Raw genomic sequence first — 18,159 nt, 5'->3', positions numbered from 1 at the left:
TTTTTTCCATTTAAAATACAATTGAAAGTTATCATGCTGTTAGGGGCTATAATGCATGTAAGGCATTTCTTGTCGTTTCAATGGAGAAAATAAATTTCATATTTCAGTAAATTGAACACACACATCACAGCACATTATCTCAAGCTTTAAAAAAAAAAAAAAGAACACACACAGCTTTAGGCCAGGCAGACCTGGGAGGGGCAGAAAGAGAACGAGAGTGAAAGAAACATTTTGGCTCAGCAGGTTGGAGAAGGTGTGGTCACAAAAAAAAAAAAGAAAACAGTCGAGGCACCTGGAGCACGGGTGCAGTCTGCTGCAACGGGTGGAAGGAGAGACAGCGACTCGTCCGGCCTCTCTGGTGCGACATCTTGTGAGCCATGAGTCAGTACGGTTCTCAAAATCCACTCAGCATGAACATGAGCATGAGCCGCAAAGGAGACCCCGGTGGGGGCTCCTTCCGCTACACCCGCACGGAGTTGGTGCAAGGGGCCGCTGGCAACGGCTACGACCACTTCATGGATGGACACAACACCTTGCCCAAGACTTCGGCAGGAGGGGCAATGGCGGTCGACACCATCGGAAGAATGACATGCACCACGGAAGGTGGAATCAGGTACACTTCTCAACGACTTTTGATTTTCCCCACAGTTGTTGCAAAATTTCATCGACTCCATCTATCTTGTTGAGTCAGCATTTCTCATAACAGCAGCAATGTGTAGTTTACACGCGATTAATTACTGCAATGAAAGACTACGGCAAGACTGTACTGTCAAATAGATGAGTGGTAATGCTTGATGGTAAAAAAGGAATTCAGTGTTAGGAGATAAAATACAAACTTAAAATATGTTTAAGTATGTTATATTTACAAGATAGTGCAGCTGGTATCGGCATTGGAGAATTGTTGTCCAAGGTTTTGCGTTTGCAAAAAAAAAACATTTGCAACAATAATGCAGAGTATTCATCTCAGACAATGGCTATTATTGCGAGCGTCTGCAGCGAGTGCTGTTCCCTGTATGATAGTTTCCTAATTTAGGGACAATACTCGACATGTGAGTCTCAGTACTAGACATATGTCACTGTGACGTTCTGCAAAACAACAAAGTCTCATGAGACGAGTCAGGACTGTAGACATCAACTTGTTGGAGTGCACTTTTGCACACTAGATGTTTGCTTGACTGTGCAGCGGCCTCAACGACATCCATCAGAGGGCCGTGTCGCTTCAAGCCCAGTGTCAGGAGGACCTGAGGAGAGCCGAATTCGCCCTGCAATCTGTGAGTCTGTTTTGTTCGATATTATCCCCTCCAAGCGGTGTGAACACAGTGGCTTTTCTTCCTCACCTTTTTCTTTTCTTTTTTTGGGGGGTGTCACAACAATAGAAATTGTTGGTAATGCGAATTTGTTTTGTAACAAAAAGCTATGTCACCTGCCAAGCATCGATTGTTTTGCAGTCAACTTCAGAGCACATGACAACTGCTAAGCTAATTCTTGTCTGCGACACAGAGAAACAAAAATCTCTCCCCCAAGAAGCATGTCAAGAATTAGTCTGCAGGATATAGTGACACCTAGCGGTGAAAATGTAGATCACAACTAGTGCATCCTGGCCCTGCGTAAGAGACGGAAAATATTTGTCCTCATTTTCTTCCTGGTCCTTCTGCAGCAAGTTCTTCTGTTTTTGTGATGATGATTCATATTCAACGGCACTGCATTTGAGCATTTGGGTGTTTTTTTTTCAATTCAGGGGGGGAATATGGCTGATGCAGAGCAGTACATGTTGAGGGCAAAAGACACAATTGAGCAGCTGAAGATGTATGCAATGGACCTGAGGCAGATGGGGCAGCCCAACGACAACGTTGTCAGAACGTAAGCCTTTTCCTTCCAAAAGCTTTGCAGTGATATTGGCAAGTATCGCCTCTCCATTTGCACCCATCTGTTGCCGATACCTAGTTGGGAGATTTGTACCGATCAGCTGAAGGGGGTCCACTTGGCAATGAGCGGCTCTTTGCAAAGGAGAAGGAGTGGTAAAGGGAGCTCTGGAACTTGGGAGGAGCCGGGGAAGAGCTTCCATGATGCCGTGGCCTGGATCGCGCAGCAAAAGGTGGGCACACTCATCTCCTTGCACAAAGACTTGTGCCTTGGATTACCTTTGCAAAAATAAGACTCACAGAGATGTGTACACTACGCTGCGCTTTTTTTCTCCAGCGTCTGATTGAAACGACATACTGGGGTGAAGATCCTGCTGGTATAGAAAAGAATCTTATCAGCCACCAGAGGTTTCACAACTCTATCCAGAACAGCACAGAAGTGGATCGAGCCAGGAGTGAATTGGTTGGTCATCGTTACGATTCTAAAGCTTGCTGTTGTCACAGCCGACCAGCAAAACCATAGTTTTCTCATTGTGTGCTTTCTATTGTCCTGAAATAGTGAAAATGTTTGATTTGATCCCCCAGGTCAAAAAAGGGGACAAAGGAAATCTTCATGCTTTGGACCAGGAGTGGGACAGTCTACAGGTCAAACAAATGTCTTGACTACAATCCAAGTGGTTTCAATTCGGTGGTGAGGTTGTTATTGAATGTACAAATTCTTCCCTCTATGGCCATAGCAAATGTCACATGCTCGGATGCAGCAGTTAGGAGACCTCCAGCAGATCATCCAGGAACTGTCCAAGGAGATCATGTGGGTCAATGACAAGGAAGAAGAAGAGTTGATCTTTGACTGGGGTGAAAAGAACCTGGACCAGTACATCCCCCGCAAGCAAGAAAGCTATTCCGTGAGTAGCGACACCTCCGACAAGATTGTGTCAGCTCATCCACAAATGCTCTGTATGTTCTAGAAACTCATGAGTGCCCTTGAGGAGAAAGAAAAGCATCTGAATAAACTGAAGGTCCGAGGAGACGCCCTACTGAAGAACAAACACCCGGCCTCGGACAAGATCGAGGTTTGCTCTGATTGTGTTAATCTGTGCTAGCGGTAGCCTCATTGACAGAATTTTGTTCTCAAGGCATACCGGGACACGCTGCAGACTCAGTGGAGTTGGCTCCTTCAAATTACCAAATGCATCGACGTGCATTTGAAGGAGAACGCGGCATACAATCAGGTAATTCTCCAAACTCTTAGCGGTATGTATCACCTTCATGTCAGAATAGCAAAGGATGGAAAGGTTGTGCTGTTAGCATCGCTAAAGCCATCAAACCGCTTTCGGAAGGTGGCCCGGATCAGGCTTACAGCATAACATGCGTAGGCTATCCAACTAGCAACTTCCATTCACTTAACTAAGACTGTACATCTGCTTCAAGTTCTTTAAGGAGGCCAATGGGACATACAGCGCCTTGCAGGGGCAACAACAATCCATTCGTACAAAGTTCACCTGTGACAAGAACACCTCATTGGAAAACCTGTTGGAGTTGCTCAAGGGATTGGAGGTACAATGAAAGACAATCCAATTGACACGATGTATCACAGCTGCAGTCTTGTTGGCACTAGCGTAGCTTTGCCACGTTCTCAGTAGCCTATCAAATACCGCACTGTACGGGAGTGGATTCGATCTGATTGTTCTTTGTTTTTTACTTTAGAGGGAGCGAGAGACGCTGAGGGACCAAAAGAGGCAAGTTCAGCATCTTGTTAACAAGGCCAACAGCATCGTCAGACTGAAATCCAGAAACCCAGAAGAGAAGAGCAATCGGCCTGTCATTGCCAAAGCCTTGTGCGACTTCAAACAAGACCAGGTCAGTGTTTTCACACTTGAAGGTTGGACCTCACTTGTTGAGTTTGGCTTCCCTTCTCGCAAAGATGTTGGGTTGTTTCGGGCTATAGGCCACATTAATGGCAGCAAAGGTTTTGAAAGAATTGATCTTGCTCTAGTTTTTGAGCCGGGTAACTAATGTCAAATACAAGTCAAACCCATCATTTGTTACGCAAGCCGGGGGTTGTGTTTGTTGATCCTCCAGAAGGTGATCTGTAAGGGTGACGAGGCCATCTTGAAGGACAACAGTCAGCGCAGCAAGTGGGAGGTCACGGGGCCAGGGGGACTGGATATGGTCATACCGTCCGTCTGCTTGATCCTCCCACCTCCCAATCCGCTCAGCATTAACCTGGCTAACAAGTAGGTGGCGCTCACTTCAAACTTTATTTCTTCTTTTTGCGTGTTTGCCATTTGCACTAACATTCAAAACAATCGCCAACGTATGTTCTTTCCTTCCTTTCAACAGAAACGAGCAGCTCTATGAGTCCATAATGTCTTTCTGGAACCAGCTGTACATCAACGTGAAGAGTCTCATCGCCTGGCAGTACTGCCTTCTGGATATCAATCGCATCAACTCGCTCACCCTAACCATGGTAAGGGATGAATACAATGTAAAATGTAGCGAAAGCAATGGTAGGCCAATAAAAGGCCAGCAGATAGTTGTTTCTCTCGAGCTCTTAAGCCACGCATTATGCATCATCTTACTGTACATCATTCATTATAGCTGGCTCGGATGAGTCCCGAGGAGTACTCCCAGTTTATCAGGAGCCTGGAGACGCATTATGAAGAGTTCAAAATGAGTTGCCAAGGCTCTCAGATGTTTGCTGAGAATGACAAGAGGGGCATGGAGATTCAGTTCAATGGGGCTCAAGCCTACTACGGAACTCTCGTGGTGCAGCTACCCGCTTACCGTAAGTCGCATACGCCTCCTGAAAGTCAACCTCATACCTCATTTTTGACATTTAAAGAAGAAATGTGCAAAAATTTAATAAAATCTTTTATACAATATGACATCATGCAATGACCTACTGTGCCACAAATAACCACTTAGAAACTAATTTTAAATCGGCAATTTCCTCTTCGATGTTTTTTTTATTATTTTTATCTAGAAGCCCAGCAAGGGCAGCAACAGCTCATTATCATGACTTCGGCTGCCGATGAAGATGCCAGAATGCTTGAGGAAGAGCGCCAGAGAACAGCGGTGAAGAAAATCACGAAAGAGGTCGTGAAAGTGGTCAAGACGGCGCCGGTGAAAAAGAAGGTCACTTCGTCTCACAGTTTAACGGAGCTGCAAGCACTCAGACTGAAGCTGGAGGCAGCTGAGGACTTGCTGAGTCAGCATGTTCACATCTGCTTGGGAGATGATGCGACCAACGACTGCGGCCTCAGAATCACACAGATGGAGGTAAACAAAACAAACGGGGAGTCAAATAAAAGCTCTTAACCCTCACGGTCCATTTCTCAATATTAAAGAGTGCGCAGCTTGACGTCCAAGCAATGAAAGAGGAGTACATCAGGCTGAGGGAGAATATTATGAAGGAGCTGGAGAGCACGAATGATTCTGATAAAGCTCAATTCCTACTTAGTGAGCTTGAAGTCATCACCCAACGGCTCAGCGGTCTGGAGAGCAACTTATCAACTTTTCTTCTTTGGTAAGACTCTTGTTTTTCAATTGCTCAGTTAGCCTTGAAATAAATTCCTTAAAGTTCAATACGGGTTTCATTAAAATGTAAAATATATCACATGGTTTAAGTCTGCATGAAGTCAGCACCAGTATTTAGTTCGTAATGTCCTGGTCATTTCCTGGAATGTGATGAAATCCCATCTTTTCCGTTACCAGGCTGCAGGCTCTAAGGGACCTGCTGGAAAGCATGGCACATGCTGAAGATATAGTTAAAGTTCATGAGGCGAGACTGACCGAGAAGGAGACCACTTCTCTGTTACCGGAAGACGTGAACGACTACTTGAAGATTCTTAAGGTTCGTATATTGCTGGGAGATTGATGCAGTGCTGCCGCAGTGCAAAGGAGACGATGTGGCAGTGGTCGACAATTGCGGTCCTCAAATGATCAAAGGACCGTAATTGCCCACCCACGGCAAAATTGACTAAAGTCACCTTGACCGGTTTTATCATGCCGTTGCTATTTTGCGCATTCTGTGTAGAATGTTCAGGATGGGTTGGATGGCAAAAGTGACATTGTGACCTCCATGGAAGCTGAACTTGCCAAGGCAAACCAGTGCAATGGCCAGGTGGGCGGGCCCTTCTACAAGTGTGACATGATGCTGTCAAAATGCACCGAGCAGGTGGGCCTGCTGTCAGACCGCTGGAGACGAATAAAGGCGCAGATTGATACTAGGTACACCACGGACTTGTTGAAACTGAATCAATGAACCTTGTGGAAGAAAAGACTGCAAAGGGTTTGCCTCAAATGAATGGATTGGTTTCAGACTGCAGGACTTGCAGCACTACCTGCCTCAACTGGAGCACTACAAGCAGTCCAGCTCCTCCTTCAGCGACTGGATTGATGACACTCGCAAAAAGCAAGACAGCCTGCAAGCCACCAACATCCAGAATGTTCAATCTCTGAAGGACCACATCAGCAATCAGAAGGTTTTTCCAACAATATGATTTTGTACCTATGCCATGTTTGTTCTGACATTGTGTTTCCAAATCCGCCATCTTTGCATTTGTCATGTTATCAAGGCTCTGAATACAGAAATCAAAGCAAAGAGGGATGCACTGGAGAAAATCCTCAAAGACAATGAGGCCTGCGTGGCCTCAATCAAGGTAAGGAGGTCAACGCTTGGTTATTATTGATTATATTTATTAGGTCTTTCCATCTTCCTTAAAGGTGGGCAAACGTGCATTGGCAGATTATCATCAACTGTAAGAACGCAGACATGCAATAGAAAATCCATCCATCCATCCATTTTCTGAACCGCTTAGTCCCCACGGGGGTCGCGGGAGTGCTGGAGCCTATCCCAGCGGTCAACGGGCAGTAGGCGGGGGACACCCTGAACCGGTTGCCAGCCGATTGCAGGGCACACAGAGACAAACAACCATTTGCACTCGCACACACACCTAGGGACAATTTGGAGTCTTCAATCGGCCTACCAAGCATGTTTTTGGGATGTGGGAGGAAACCGGAGTGCCCGGAGAAAACCCACGCGGGCCCGGGGAGAACATGCAAACTCCACACAGGGAGGGCCGGAGGTGGAATCGAACCCGCACCCTCCTAACTGTGAGGCGGACGTGCTACCCAGTGCGCCACCGAGCCGCCAATAGAAAATCATTGTAATCAATTATTATTCAATTATTAGCGACATTGATGTGCTAATAGTCGTGAGAGAAAGTTTAAATTACAACGTTAAAGGAGGACCTAAGTTTAAAATGACGTTCTGTTTTACAGGATTATGAAACAGACCTAGCCTGTTACACCTCTGGCTTAGAGACTTTGCTCAACATCCCTATCAAGAGAACAATGCTAAGATCGCCATCTGTAGATCTTATTCTGGAGGTACAGTGGACAATTGCACATGTTTTATTTGTCAAGTTATCAAACAAGTGATAACATCCATATGAAAGAATGAAATCATCACTGTTGTGTTTCTCTTAGGCTAGTCAACTGCAGACCCGTTACATGGAGTTGCTTACTATGTCTGATGACTACTTGAAATTCATAGGGGAGCTTCTCAAAAACATGGAGGATCTTAAGGTACTGAACTTTATATTTGTTGATATTTAAATATGTTAGAGTTGAACGAAATGATTATTCGCCATTCTTAGACTGCAGTGATCTTGACTGACTCTGCCTTGGTTCCAGATTCGAAATACTCAAATTGACCTGTTAGAGGAAGAGCTTCGCATACTGAGGGAGGCTATGGAGGATCGCAATAGCAAGAACAAGTCTCTCGAAGATGCGATTGTCCGCTATCAACTCGAGCTGTCCCAGTCACAGGACAAGCTGCTGTCGATGGAGGAGATCAAGCGAACCACAGCGCTGCAGTGCAATGCCGCAAAAGACAGCCTAGATGACTCACACAACCAACTGGCGGACCTCGCTGATCAGGTGACACGTCTCAACTACTTGCTAGAGGAAGAAAAGAGGAAGAGGAAATTGGCCGAGGAGCGCCACACCCAACAGCAACAGGAGTGCGAGTCTGTCCTTAGGAAGAGGCATACAGAGTTAGAAAGCGTGAGCTGGTCCAAAGTGGAAGTGGAAAAGACGATGGCAAATCAAGAGCATGAGATCAAGCAGCTGCAACGGAAGCTAGAAGAGGAAACCTCCAAGGTGGCAGAACTGCAGAAGGAGATTTCAAAGGTAAGAAGCCAATGCAATGCAAAGATCAATAACTTAAAGCTTCACTATGAATCCCAGATACATGTCAGTCAGAGCACAATTCAGCGGCTTTCGGCCCAGAGAGAGGATGACACATGTCAGCTTCAAATGCAATATGACAGGATGCTAGCAGAGGGGAGGGCTATGGAGGATGAGCTCAGGAGGCTGAAAATGTCCCTCAAGCAGGCAGAAGAACTAAAGAAGAGAGCAGAGGAAGAAGCCCATAGGCAGCGTTTGCTAACCACAGAAGAAGGGCACATGAGAAGAGAACTGGAAAGTGAGATTGTGGCTTTGATCAAGCAGAGGGAAGAGGAAAGCAACAAGTACCAGGAGGACCTGGCTCAAGTTAGACAGGGGCTGGAGAAGAAGACTGAGCAGCTGGCCTACGTCACCCACAGTCTGGAGGAGGAGGTACGAAGAAGGGAAACTACAGAGGAAGGAAAATGTGTGCTAGAGCACACCTTGGTCGAACTTCAAGCAGAGCTAGCTAGTTCAGCAAAGGCCGTGGCCCAACTGCAGACGTGCGAGGCGGAGATTCACAATATGCGTTTGGAGCTGGAGAGGGAGAATAGGGATCGGAGTAGAGTTGAAGAAAACCTGAATCGATTACAGGGCCGCATCAAAGATATTCAATCCGTTAGAGATGGCCTGGAGATCCAGCTAGCTAACCTGAGGAACGCCAACCAAGAAGAAGTAACGAAAAGGAGGCAGATTGAGATTAATTTAGAGAAGACCACAATGACGATGAGACAGTACTACGGCACCATTACCACTTTACGCCAGAACCAAGAGCAAGTCAAGGCATCAGAAACGAGAGGTGAAGAACAGTGTCTTGTTATACAGGAGGAACTGCAAAGAAGCTTGGACCAAAACAGAAGCTTTATGGAACAGTTGTCGCAACTGAGCACTGAGCTGAAAGCCCTGCAGCATCTCTTGTTACAGGAGCAAGCAAAAGTTGAAGAGGTAAACCAAAGGAACGAGGGTCTGCATAGAACAATAGAGAAGAAGAGTAAAGCTCTGAATGAAAACTACTCTGAACTTCAAACTCTCAAGGGGAAGACTGAAATCCTGATGAAAGAAAGACTGAGCTTGGAAGAGGAGCTTAGGATAACACGACATGATAAAGCAGAACTTTTGAGATCCAAAGAGGATCATGGTGATGAGATCTCCTCCCAAATTACTGCCCTGGAGCTTCAGCTGCAGGCTAGCGAGCGAAGCAATGTTGACTACTGCAACCTTGTCTCAGAGCTCTCCGTGGAGAGGGACAATCTCAAGGTGTCCGTCTCCAAAATGCAAACTCAAGCCACTGAGGTACCCGCAAGTCTGAAACCTTCTCCCAGACTGCTCCCATCTTTCCAGATGAATCAAGTAGTCATCACTATCCATAGAAAAATTCTTGATTGCTTGCATGAACCTCAAAAATCATTTTCTCTTGTTGCTTCAAGATTAGCATCTGACTTCCCAAAAGTTTGAGTGGTGTCTACACGGGGAAAAAGAAACATGTTTTACCCATATGCGGTTGTCGAACAAAATTGCATTTGTAAAATGTCCTTTAAAAGGAATCATATTCAATAAGCAGCACTGCACATGCTCAAGATGAAAGGTTTATTAAGGTTACTTTTGTTGTGATTTGGCACTCTAAATATGAAAAACTAGAATTGATCATTCTATTTTACCCAGCACCCAGACTTTTGAAATCAGAAGTCGTTTTTCTACAAGTTGAAATGAAGTGCATGACTTTTGTCATTCAAGCGTGGTAGTTGAGTAGCTGATCTCTTCACACTCCTCACTCCACTATTCCAAAAGATGTAGCTTGCACAAATTTTCACTTCTGCTCGTTTTTCCTTCGCCCAGAGACCTATTAATTGCTTACAACTACAGCCAACACTTTTTTTTTGTTGAATGAAATTCAAACTTCACATAAGTAATGTGTGCCGTTTTGAAACTGAGAGATCGTCATTGGTATAATTAGCATCCAATTACTTGATTTTATTAGTTGCAATAATTGCAGTATGTAAAATGCAGTTTGGAATAACAAAGCAAAATGGGTTTGGGCCAGGTTTTTGAGTACGTAATAATTATGCAATTAGATTTTAAGTTTGCACGTGTGTAAATTCATGCTGTGTATATTTCTAAACATGCCCGAATTGACTAATTTTCAGCTTCTTTTCCATTTTTGTTGATCTCACTCATTTCACACAGATCTCAAGCACAATGCTATCACTGCAGTCGCAGTACACCGAGATTGCGAAAGAAAGAGATGCACTGCTGCTGAAACTCCAGTTGTCTGGGACAGACAAAGATGACCTCCAAAGGCTCGAGGAGGAACGCCGACGCATTAAGCTGTCTCTTGAGTCTGAGCTTCAAAATAAGCGACGTGTACAGGAGGAGAATGAGAGGGTGAAAAGAGATTTAAGTTACTGGAAGGAACAATATGAAAGTAAGCAGGGTCTTGTTAACCAGTACGATGCAGACAAGGAACGTCTGGAAAGGGAAACGACTAGTTTGAAAAGGGAGATAGAGAGGCTTCGAAGGGAACTTAGTGAGCTCGAGAATACATATAAAGGAAAGCTGTCAAACCTCCAGAAAGAACTCACAGAGTTGACTCTTGTGAGACAAACTATGCAGAATGAGGTCAAGAAAAGTAGAGAACTCCCAACCTTGGATCCAGCCACCGTTATTTTTGATGGTGTTCGTAAACCAATTACAGTAACCCAATTGCTTGATTGTGGGCTTTTGGATAAACCAACTTTTAACCAACTCATTAAAGGGCAAAAGACTGTTCCTGATGCATCCGTCGATATAAAAGTTAGTCTCAAAGGAACAGGCCCGATAGCGGGGGTGATCATTGAAAACCCACAGGGTGACAGTTTTATTTATAAAATAAGCCTCACAGAAGCAAAGAAAGAGGGTCTTCTCCCAGCAGATGCTGTTGACCTGCTACTGGATGCTCAGGCAGCCACAGGCCACATCATTGATCCCAAAACTAATCAAAAGCTGACAGTAGAGGAGGCAGTTGCTGCCGGAGTGGTAGACCCGAGAGATCAAAACAGACTTTTAGCTGCACAAGCTGCTGCCGTGGGCTACAAGGATTTCAGTGCAGTCAAGTCACTTTCGGTGTACGAGGCCTTGAAGAGGGGATTGATTGACAGAAACGATGGACTGCGTTTATTACAGGCCCAGGAGTGTATCGGTGGCATACTAGATCCGAACCTCAGCGTGTTCCTTCCCAAAGTCACAGCTATCGGTCGTAGTATTTTGGATGAAAATCTCAGTTATGCTTTGACCCAGAATCCCAAGTGTTATCTTGACCCAGACAACGAACAGGGTGTCAGTTATGGAGATTTGAAGAAAAGATGCAAGACAGAGGCTCACACTGGTCTGCTACTGTTGCCAGTCACGAAGGGAATAGACCCATCCAAAGTGATTTTTGATGGTGTTCGTAAGCCAGTCACAGCACAACGGTTGCATGATTGTGGTATCTTGGACAAACATTCACTTCATCAATTAACAAAGGGACAAAAATCCCTCCCACAGTTGTCAGAAGAAAAAAAACTATTTTTAAAGGGGATCAGGCCAATTGCTGGTGTAGAAGTTGGATCTTTTGGGACTATATCTTTGTCAGAAGCCAAGAAACAGTTGCTGATGAATCCACATTGTGCAGATTTACTACTTGATGCCCAGGCAGCAACCGGCTACATTATTGATCCAAAGACTAATCAGAAGTTCACAGTAGAGGAGGCATGTGCCAGAGGACTGGTGGACATAAGAGATCGAGATAGGCTCTTGGCAGCAGAATCCGCCGCTTTGGGTTATCGGGATCCGAGCACGGCTAAACCGCTTTCAGTCTTTCAAGCCATGAACAAAAGACTAATCGATAGGAGAACTGGGCTACGCCTGTTGCAGGCCCAGGACTCTTGTGGGGGGATTTTAGATCCTAATCTGAGTGTGTTCTTCCCCAAAGACATGGCTGTGAATCGCAGCCTTTTAGATGGAGATCTTTGTAAGGCTCTGAATCAAAATACAGAGTGTTACCTTGACCCGGAGAATGAACAAAATGTCAGCTATGAGGCTTTGAAGAAAAAATGCAAAACCGAGTTCAGCACCGGTTTGATAATTCTACCAATTATTGAAAGAAAAGATCCCTCCAAACTGATGTTTGATGGAGTCCGCAAGTCAGTCTCAGCGAAGCAGTTGTTCGAATGTGGAGTGCTTGACAAGCATACATTCGATCAGTTACTGAAAGGGGAGAAGACAGTTGCTGAGGTGTCTTCTGAAAAAGTTGTCGCTCTGAAGGGAACTGGCTCGATTGCTGGGGTTCAAGCTGGGAACCAGGGAAAAATTTCTTTGTCAGAAGCTAAAAAACAAGGCCTCTTATCCTCAGAGACTGCAAATTTGCTACTGGAAGCACAGGCTGCCACCGGTCACATAATCGATCCTACGACTTATCAGAAGCTAACAGTAGATGAGGCTTGTGCCAGAGGAGTAGTTGATCTAAAGGACAGAGACAAATTATTAGTCGCAGAAGCCGCTGCTATTGGTTATAAAGATCCAAGTACGGCGAGGCCTTTGTCTGTCTACGAGGCAATGAAAAGAGGACTAATTAATTGGAAAACTGGTTTACGATTCCTGCAGGCCCAAGAGTGCGTTGGAGGAATACTTGACCCCACTCTCAGTGTATTCCTCCCAAAAGACATAGCGATCAAACGCAATTTATTAGATGAAGACCTCCGCAATTGTCTAAATCAGAGTCCTACATACTACCTTAATCCCGAACCTGAGCTTGATGTAAGTTACGGGGCTTTGAAACTTAGATGCGAGACAGAGCCTCAGAGTGGCCTGCAAATTTTGCCAATTTCAGAAAAGCTGGATCCTTCCAAATTGATATTTAACGGTGTGCGCAAGACAGTAACAGCACAACAATTGTTTGACTGTGGAGTCTTGGACAAAGCTACATTAAATCAACTCATCACAGGGGTGAAAACAGTCCCGGAGGTGTCAGCAGAAAAGCAGGTTTTCCTCAAAGGCACTGCTTTAATTGCTGGGATTTCAACTGGATTATTCCAAAAAATGTCCTTTACTCAGGCCAAGAAAGAAAGTATTATAGCCCCTGACAGTGCTGACTTGCTACTTGAAGCTCAGGCAGCTACAGGACACATCATTAACCCACAGACGAATCAGAAATTGACTGTTAAGGAAGCATGTGCGAGAGGCGTAGTCTCTAAGGAAGACGAATCAAAGTTGTTTGCTGCTGAAGCTGCTGCCATAGGTTACAGAGACCCAAACACTTTCCTGCTCATGTCAGCTGGCCAGGCCATGAAAAAGGGACTTATTGACAAGGACACAGCTCTTCGCGTACTTGAGGCTCAAGAGTGTGCAGGAGGTATTTTGGATCCTATCCTGAGTGTATACCTACCTAGGGACATTGCTATGGATCGAGATCTGATAGATGCAGACCTATACAAGGCCCTCAGTCAGTATCCTGAATGTTATTTGGATCCAGACACACAACTGCCAGTTAGCTATCTGTCCTTGAAAGCAAGATGCAGAGCAGACACAAGCACGGGTTTATTGCTTCTTCCAGAACCTAAAAAACCAACAACTGTCCAAGGGCTTCGAAGTCAAGTCTCTGTCATAGATCTAGTAGATGCCAACCTGCTGGAGCCATCTGATATTAATGGATTGAAAGAAGGGCGACTGACAAGTCAGGACATTGCGTACCGCCTGCGTTCTTATTTGGGCAAGTCCACCTGCATAGCAGGACTATTGGATGAAGCCAGTGATAGGGTGATGACAGTTTATGAAGCTATGAAAAGTGGACTCTTACGACCGGAGACAGCTCTATACCTTCTTGAAGCCCAGGCTGCCTCAGGTTTTATCGTCGACCCAGTGAACAATATTCACCTCACTGTTAGTGACGCTTATAACCAAGGAGTATTTGGGGCCGAGTGTCTGGACAACCTGCTATCAGCAGAAAGAGCTGTGAAAGGTTACAAACTGCCTGGTACAGAAAATGTTATATCTCTTTTCCAGGCAATCAAGAGGGGTCTAGTTGAGAAAGGGCATGGTATACGCCTTCTTGAGGCCCAGATTGCCAGTGGCGGGATTATTGATCCTGAACACAGCCATCGGATTGATGTGGATGTGGCCTACCGCAAAGGATTCTTAAATGAGGAAATGAATAAGAATGTGACCGATCAGGATGCTGCTCATAAGGATTACGTTGATCCTAACACAGAGGAAAATTTAACATACCTGGGTCTTAAGAAACGTTGTATTACTCATGGAAAGACTGGCCTGATCCTTTTGCCAATTGTGGACAAGGAAAAACAAGAGGCAACGACGAAAAACACCTTGAGAAAAACGAGAGTGATAATTATGGATCCGCAGACTAATAAGGAGATGACTATACGTCAAGCATATGATAAAGGCTTGATTGACTACAGCACCTACCTGGAGCTTTCTGCACAGGAGTGTGAGTGGGAAGAGATCACCATCACTGAACCTGATGGTTCCAAACGTTCTGTTTTCATTGACAGGAAGACAGGAAGCGAGTACGACATCAATAAACTGCTTGAGAAAAAACTCATTGATCAGTCAGTTATTAATCAGTATCGCTCAGGGATCATTACTTTAACAGAGTTTGCAGATATCATCACTGAAAAGACGCATGGATTGCCACCAACAATTTCCACGTCACAGGCTTCATTTCCGACGTCAATGTCATCATCAACAGCAACAGTAATGACAAAATCTTCTTTCACAAAAATATCTTCAATACCTCCCACCATTAAAGAGCAAAGCTTTGCAACCGGTAGTGGTTCTCAAGGCCTATCAGACACCCTAAATCAAACAGCAAGTGTCGCTATCACCCTGGCCTCTCCTGTTGAAATTGTCGGTGAAAAGGAACCCGTGGGCGCCATATTTGATACAGAAACTTTGGACAAATTATCAATCGTGGCAGCTCTAAACAATGGTCTTGTTGATACCATAACTGCTCAGAGATTGCTGGAGGCACAAGCGTGCACCGGAGGAATCGTAAATCCAGAAAACGGGCGTCGGCTCAGCATCCAAGAAGCGTGCCGCCAAGGCCTCATTAACGATGACATGGCAGCAAGACTCAAGCCCGCTCAGAAAGCGTTTATTGGCTTTGAAGATGTCAAAACCGGAAAGAAAATGTCTGCGGCTGAAGCCGTTAAGGAAATGTGGCTACCTTATGAGGCAGGCCAGAGGTTTTTGGAGTTCCAATTTGGAACAGGAGGACTTTACGACCCTGAACTGGGCTGTAGACGAAGCACAGCAGATGCTTTGCAAATGGGCTGGATTGATGGTAGCACTGCTATGAAACTCCAAGATGTCAGACACCACACAAAGAATTTAACATGCCCAAAGAGCAAACTAAAGATTTCTTATAAGGAGGCTCTGGACAATTGTCTGGTGGAGGAGAGTACTGGGCTGAGAATGTTACCAGCATCATCCGTGTCCTCCAGAGGAATAAGTAGTCCGTACAATTTTGCGTCTGCCCCAGGATCTAGCACAGGCTCTAGAAGTGGCTCACGACGAAGCTCTCGTAGAAGCAGTTTGGATTTAGGCTCTCCCGCCCCCTTGTCAACCAGTCATTACAGTCATACAACCCTTACCACCCACACCACTAGACCCTAACCCACGGTCTTATCCCGAAGGTATGGAGTTGAGTCAGGGGGGTTGAAATTGACTCATGAATACATTCAAGCAATCAATCAGACAGGATTGGGAAGCCACACGCAGCGTGTAAATTTTAACATTCGAGACTCACTCTCCACAACCGCTTTGTGAAACAACACCTATGACTTACTTCTTCGTGTGCTGTCTGAAAAAGGGGCTTTTTTTGCTTTGGGAACATATTGATGCTGTGATTGCATTCATTCTGCATTTATTAGGCTATTCTCTTTGTTTTGTTTTGGGAGGGTTGCAAGGTTAATTACATGCACAGTGGTACACCACAATGGATGTTCAACTATAATTTGATGTTGATTTGGTTGAAAGAACAATTTCAAGCAACATGACACTGAAACAAAAGTTGTTTCCTGTTCTTTCCTTTCCTGAGTCGACTTGCATTTAATATGTATTTTCAATTCCTTTCGTGAAAGATGCCACAAAAAGCCAACAGAAGAGTCAAAACACCAATGGATTGTACAATGGGGGGGATTTCAATGTATCACTGTGTATTCATGAAAACATTAAACTTTTGATTCTTTGAGTGAATGAATAATTGTCCATATATTCATGGTCATTCTGCTTACTTGCTAATATGTTGTTTTCAATAAAACATATTACATGAATGTTTCGCAATAGCGGTGTGTGCGACAAGTAGTGACATTTCTAGCCCAACTACATTTCACCGTTGTTTGTACTAAACTGCCCCACATCCCCTTGTGACATCCGAAAAACCTTTAGAAGGACACACAGATGGAAGAATCAAACTTCTAGAGGCCGGGTGGGCAATATTTTTCAAATACAAACAATCTGATGCGATACAATGTTTGCTAAAACAGCATAAGAGTACATTTTATGAGATGAAGCGCTGCAGGTAGATACTGTTGGATTTGGTTCACAATTTGGGAAGCGCGCTATCCGCGCCTCACGGCAAAAGCCATAGCTAATCACCTGTTATCCAATTTATTCAACGCGTGCTTGTTTTATTTCTTCAGTTTTAGGATGTCAATCGTGCACTTATCTGATGTAAGTGACCGGCTCTCCGTTTAAAGGGTAAAATTCTGTACTTCAGCCCCTCTGCAGTAACGCAGTCTGTAGGGGAGACAAGAATTGATTTAAGCCGGTACGGAAAGAAGATTCGTTCCGAGTCTAACCGCTGTTCAGGTAACTAATCTATTGTTAGATTAATTCCGTCATTTCCGGACGCCAGTCCCGCTGAAATCAAAGAAACCCGAGGGTTGAGTAACTACTTTGTCGAGACCCAGGATCTCCTCGATCGCGGCCGTTTCAGCGGTTCTCCTTTCCTATTAAGATTGTTGCTTTTGTTATCCGCTCGGAATAGTTTAGCTGTCTTTGTTAAGACCCCGGGAACTCGTTTATTTTCACTAGCGTACACTCACAGTAGCTGAGCGTAAGTTAACGGTTTCGAACCAGATTCTGACACTCCCTGATGTCAAGGATTAAAGCTGTCTTCATTTAAAAAAGAACTGAACGGTTTAAAGTATGGCTATGATAGAGAAACAAAAGAGATTTAAAGCATAAAAGATCAAAATAATCATTAATCGAAATTACCGTTCTTTTCCATGTATAATGCGCAAAGTTTAACTAATTTATTGTCCTAAAATCTGGGGTGCGCATTATACATGGGTACAATTTTTTTTAATTTTTCTTTTTTTTTTTTTAAATATTTTTTTTTTTTTGTGAAGAAAATCATGGTACAACAATTTTTGAAGAAAATCTTGTCACGGATGGTTCTGGTCACTTTCCTCTCTTTTCATTTTAACCTAACTGATCGCGGTGGTGCCTTTCTGGGCAGTCGGAGAAATCAACGCCAACAAAAAAAATACATCCAGCCTAGTTAAGAAATCACCAGAAAGATCACCATGACAATTGTGAATAATAAATAAATAATTATTATATATATTAGGCGGCTCGGTGGCGCACTGGGTAGCACGTCCGCCTCACAGTTAGGAGGGTGCGGGTTCGATTCCACCTCCGGCCCTCCCTGTGTGGAGTTTGCATGTTCTCCCCGGGCCCGCGTGGGTTTTCTCCGGGCACTCCGGTTTCCTCCCACATCCCAAAAACATGCTTGGTAGGCTGATTGGGCGCTCCAAATTGTCCCTAGGTGTGAGTGCGAGTGCGAATGGTTGTTTGTCTCTGTGTGCCCTGCGATTGGCTGGCAACCGGTTCAGGGTGTCCCCCGCCTACTGCCCGATGACGCTGGGGTAGGCTCCAGCACGCCCGCGACCCCCGTGGGGACTAAGCGGTACAGAAGATGGATGGATGGATGGATATATATATTATATATATTATTATTATAATAATAAATAATTGTGATAAATAACTGGACCATCACTCAAATATTGGTGATCCCGTTGAGAGTCTC

At 44.7% G+C, this 18,159-nt stretch overlaps 1 protein-coding gene across 3 annotated transcripts; it reads left to right on the top strand.

Moving 5' to 3' along the window:
* Nucleotides 1–275: 275 nt before the first annotated feature.
* On the top strand, nt 276–16,326 carry LOC119121559 (desmoplakin-like). Of its 3 annotated transcripts, XM_037249266.1 has the most exons (25): nt 276–613; nt 1,184–1,271; nt 1,739–1,860; nt 1,945–2,095; nt 2,200–2,325; nt 2,448–2,507; nt 2,600–2,767; nt 2,831–2,935; nt 2,999–3,094; nt 3,294–3,419; nt 3,570–3,722; nt 3,945–4,099; nt 4,206–4,332; nt 4,464–4,650; nt 4,849–5,144; nt 5,213–5,391; nt 5,580–5,718; nt 5,902–6,095; nt 6,187–6,349; nt 6,443–6,526; nt 7,149–7,256; nt 7,356–7,454; nt 7,563–8,060; nt 8,382–8,489; nt 10,281–16,326. In XM_037249266.1, the coding sequence occupies exons 1-25, from the start codon at nt 378–380 to the stop codon at nt 15,738–15,740; spliced, it is 9,228 nt and encodes a 3,075-aa protein (XP_037105161.1). In that variant the 5' UTR covers nt 276–377; the 3' UTR covers nt 15,741–16,326. The 3 variants fall into 3 exon arrangements, with proteins under 3 accessions (XP_037105161.1, XP_037105162.1, XP_037105160.1); XM_037249267.1 differs by lacking the exon at nt 8,382–8,489; XM_037249265.1 differs by having other exon boundaries at nt 7,563–9,389.
* The last annotated feature ends 1,833 nt before the right edge of the window (nt 16,327–18,159 follow it).

The sequence above is a fragment of the Syngnathus acus genome, chromosome 4 (genome assembly GCF_901709675.1).
Source record: "Syngnathus acus chromosome 4, fSynAcu1.2, whole genome shotgun sequence".
Taxonomy (NCBI): Eukaryota; Metazoa; Chordata; class Actinopteri; order Syngnathiformes; family Syngnathidae; genus Syngnathus; species Syngnathus acus.
The sequence above is the reverse complement of the archived record's forward strand: the minus strand, read 5'-3'. Positions and strand labels throughout refer to the sequence as shown.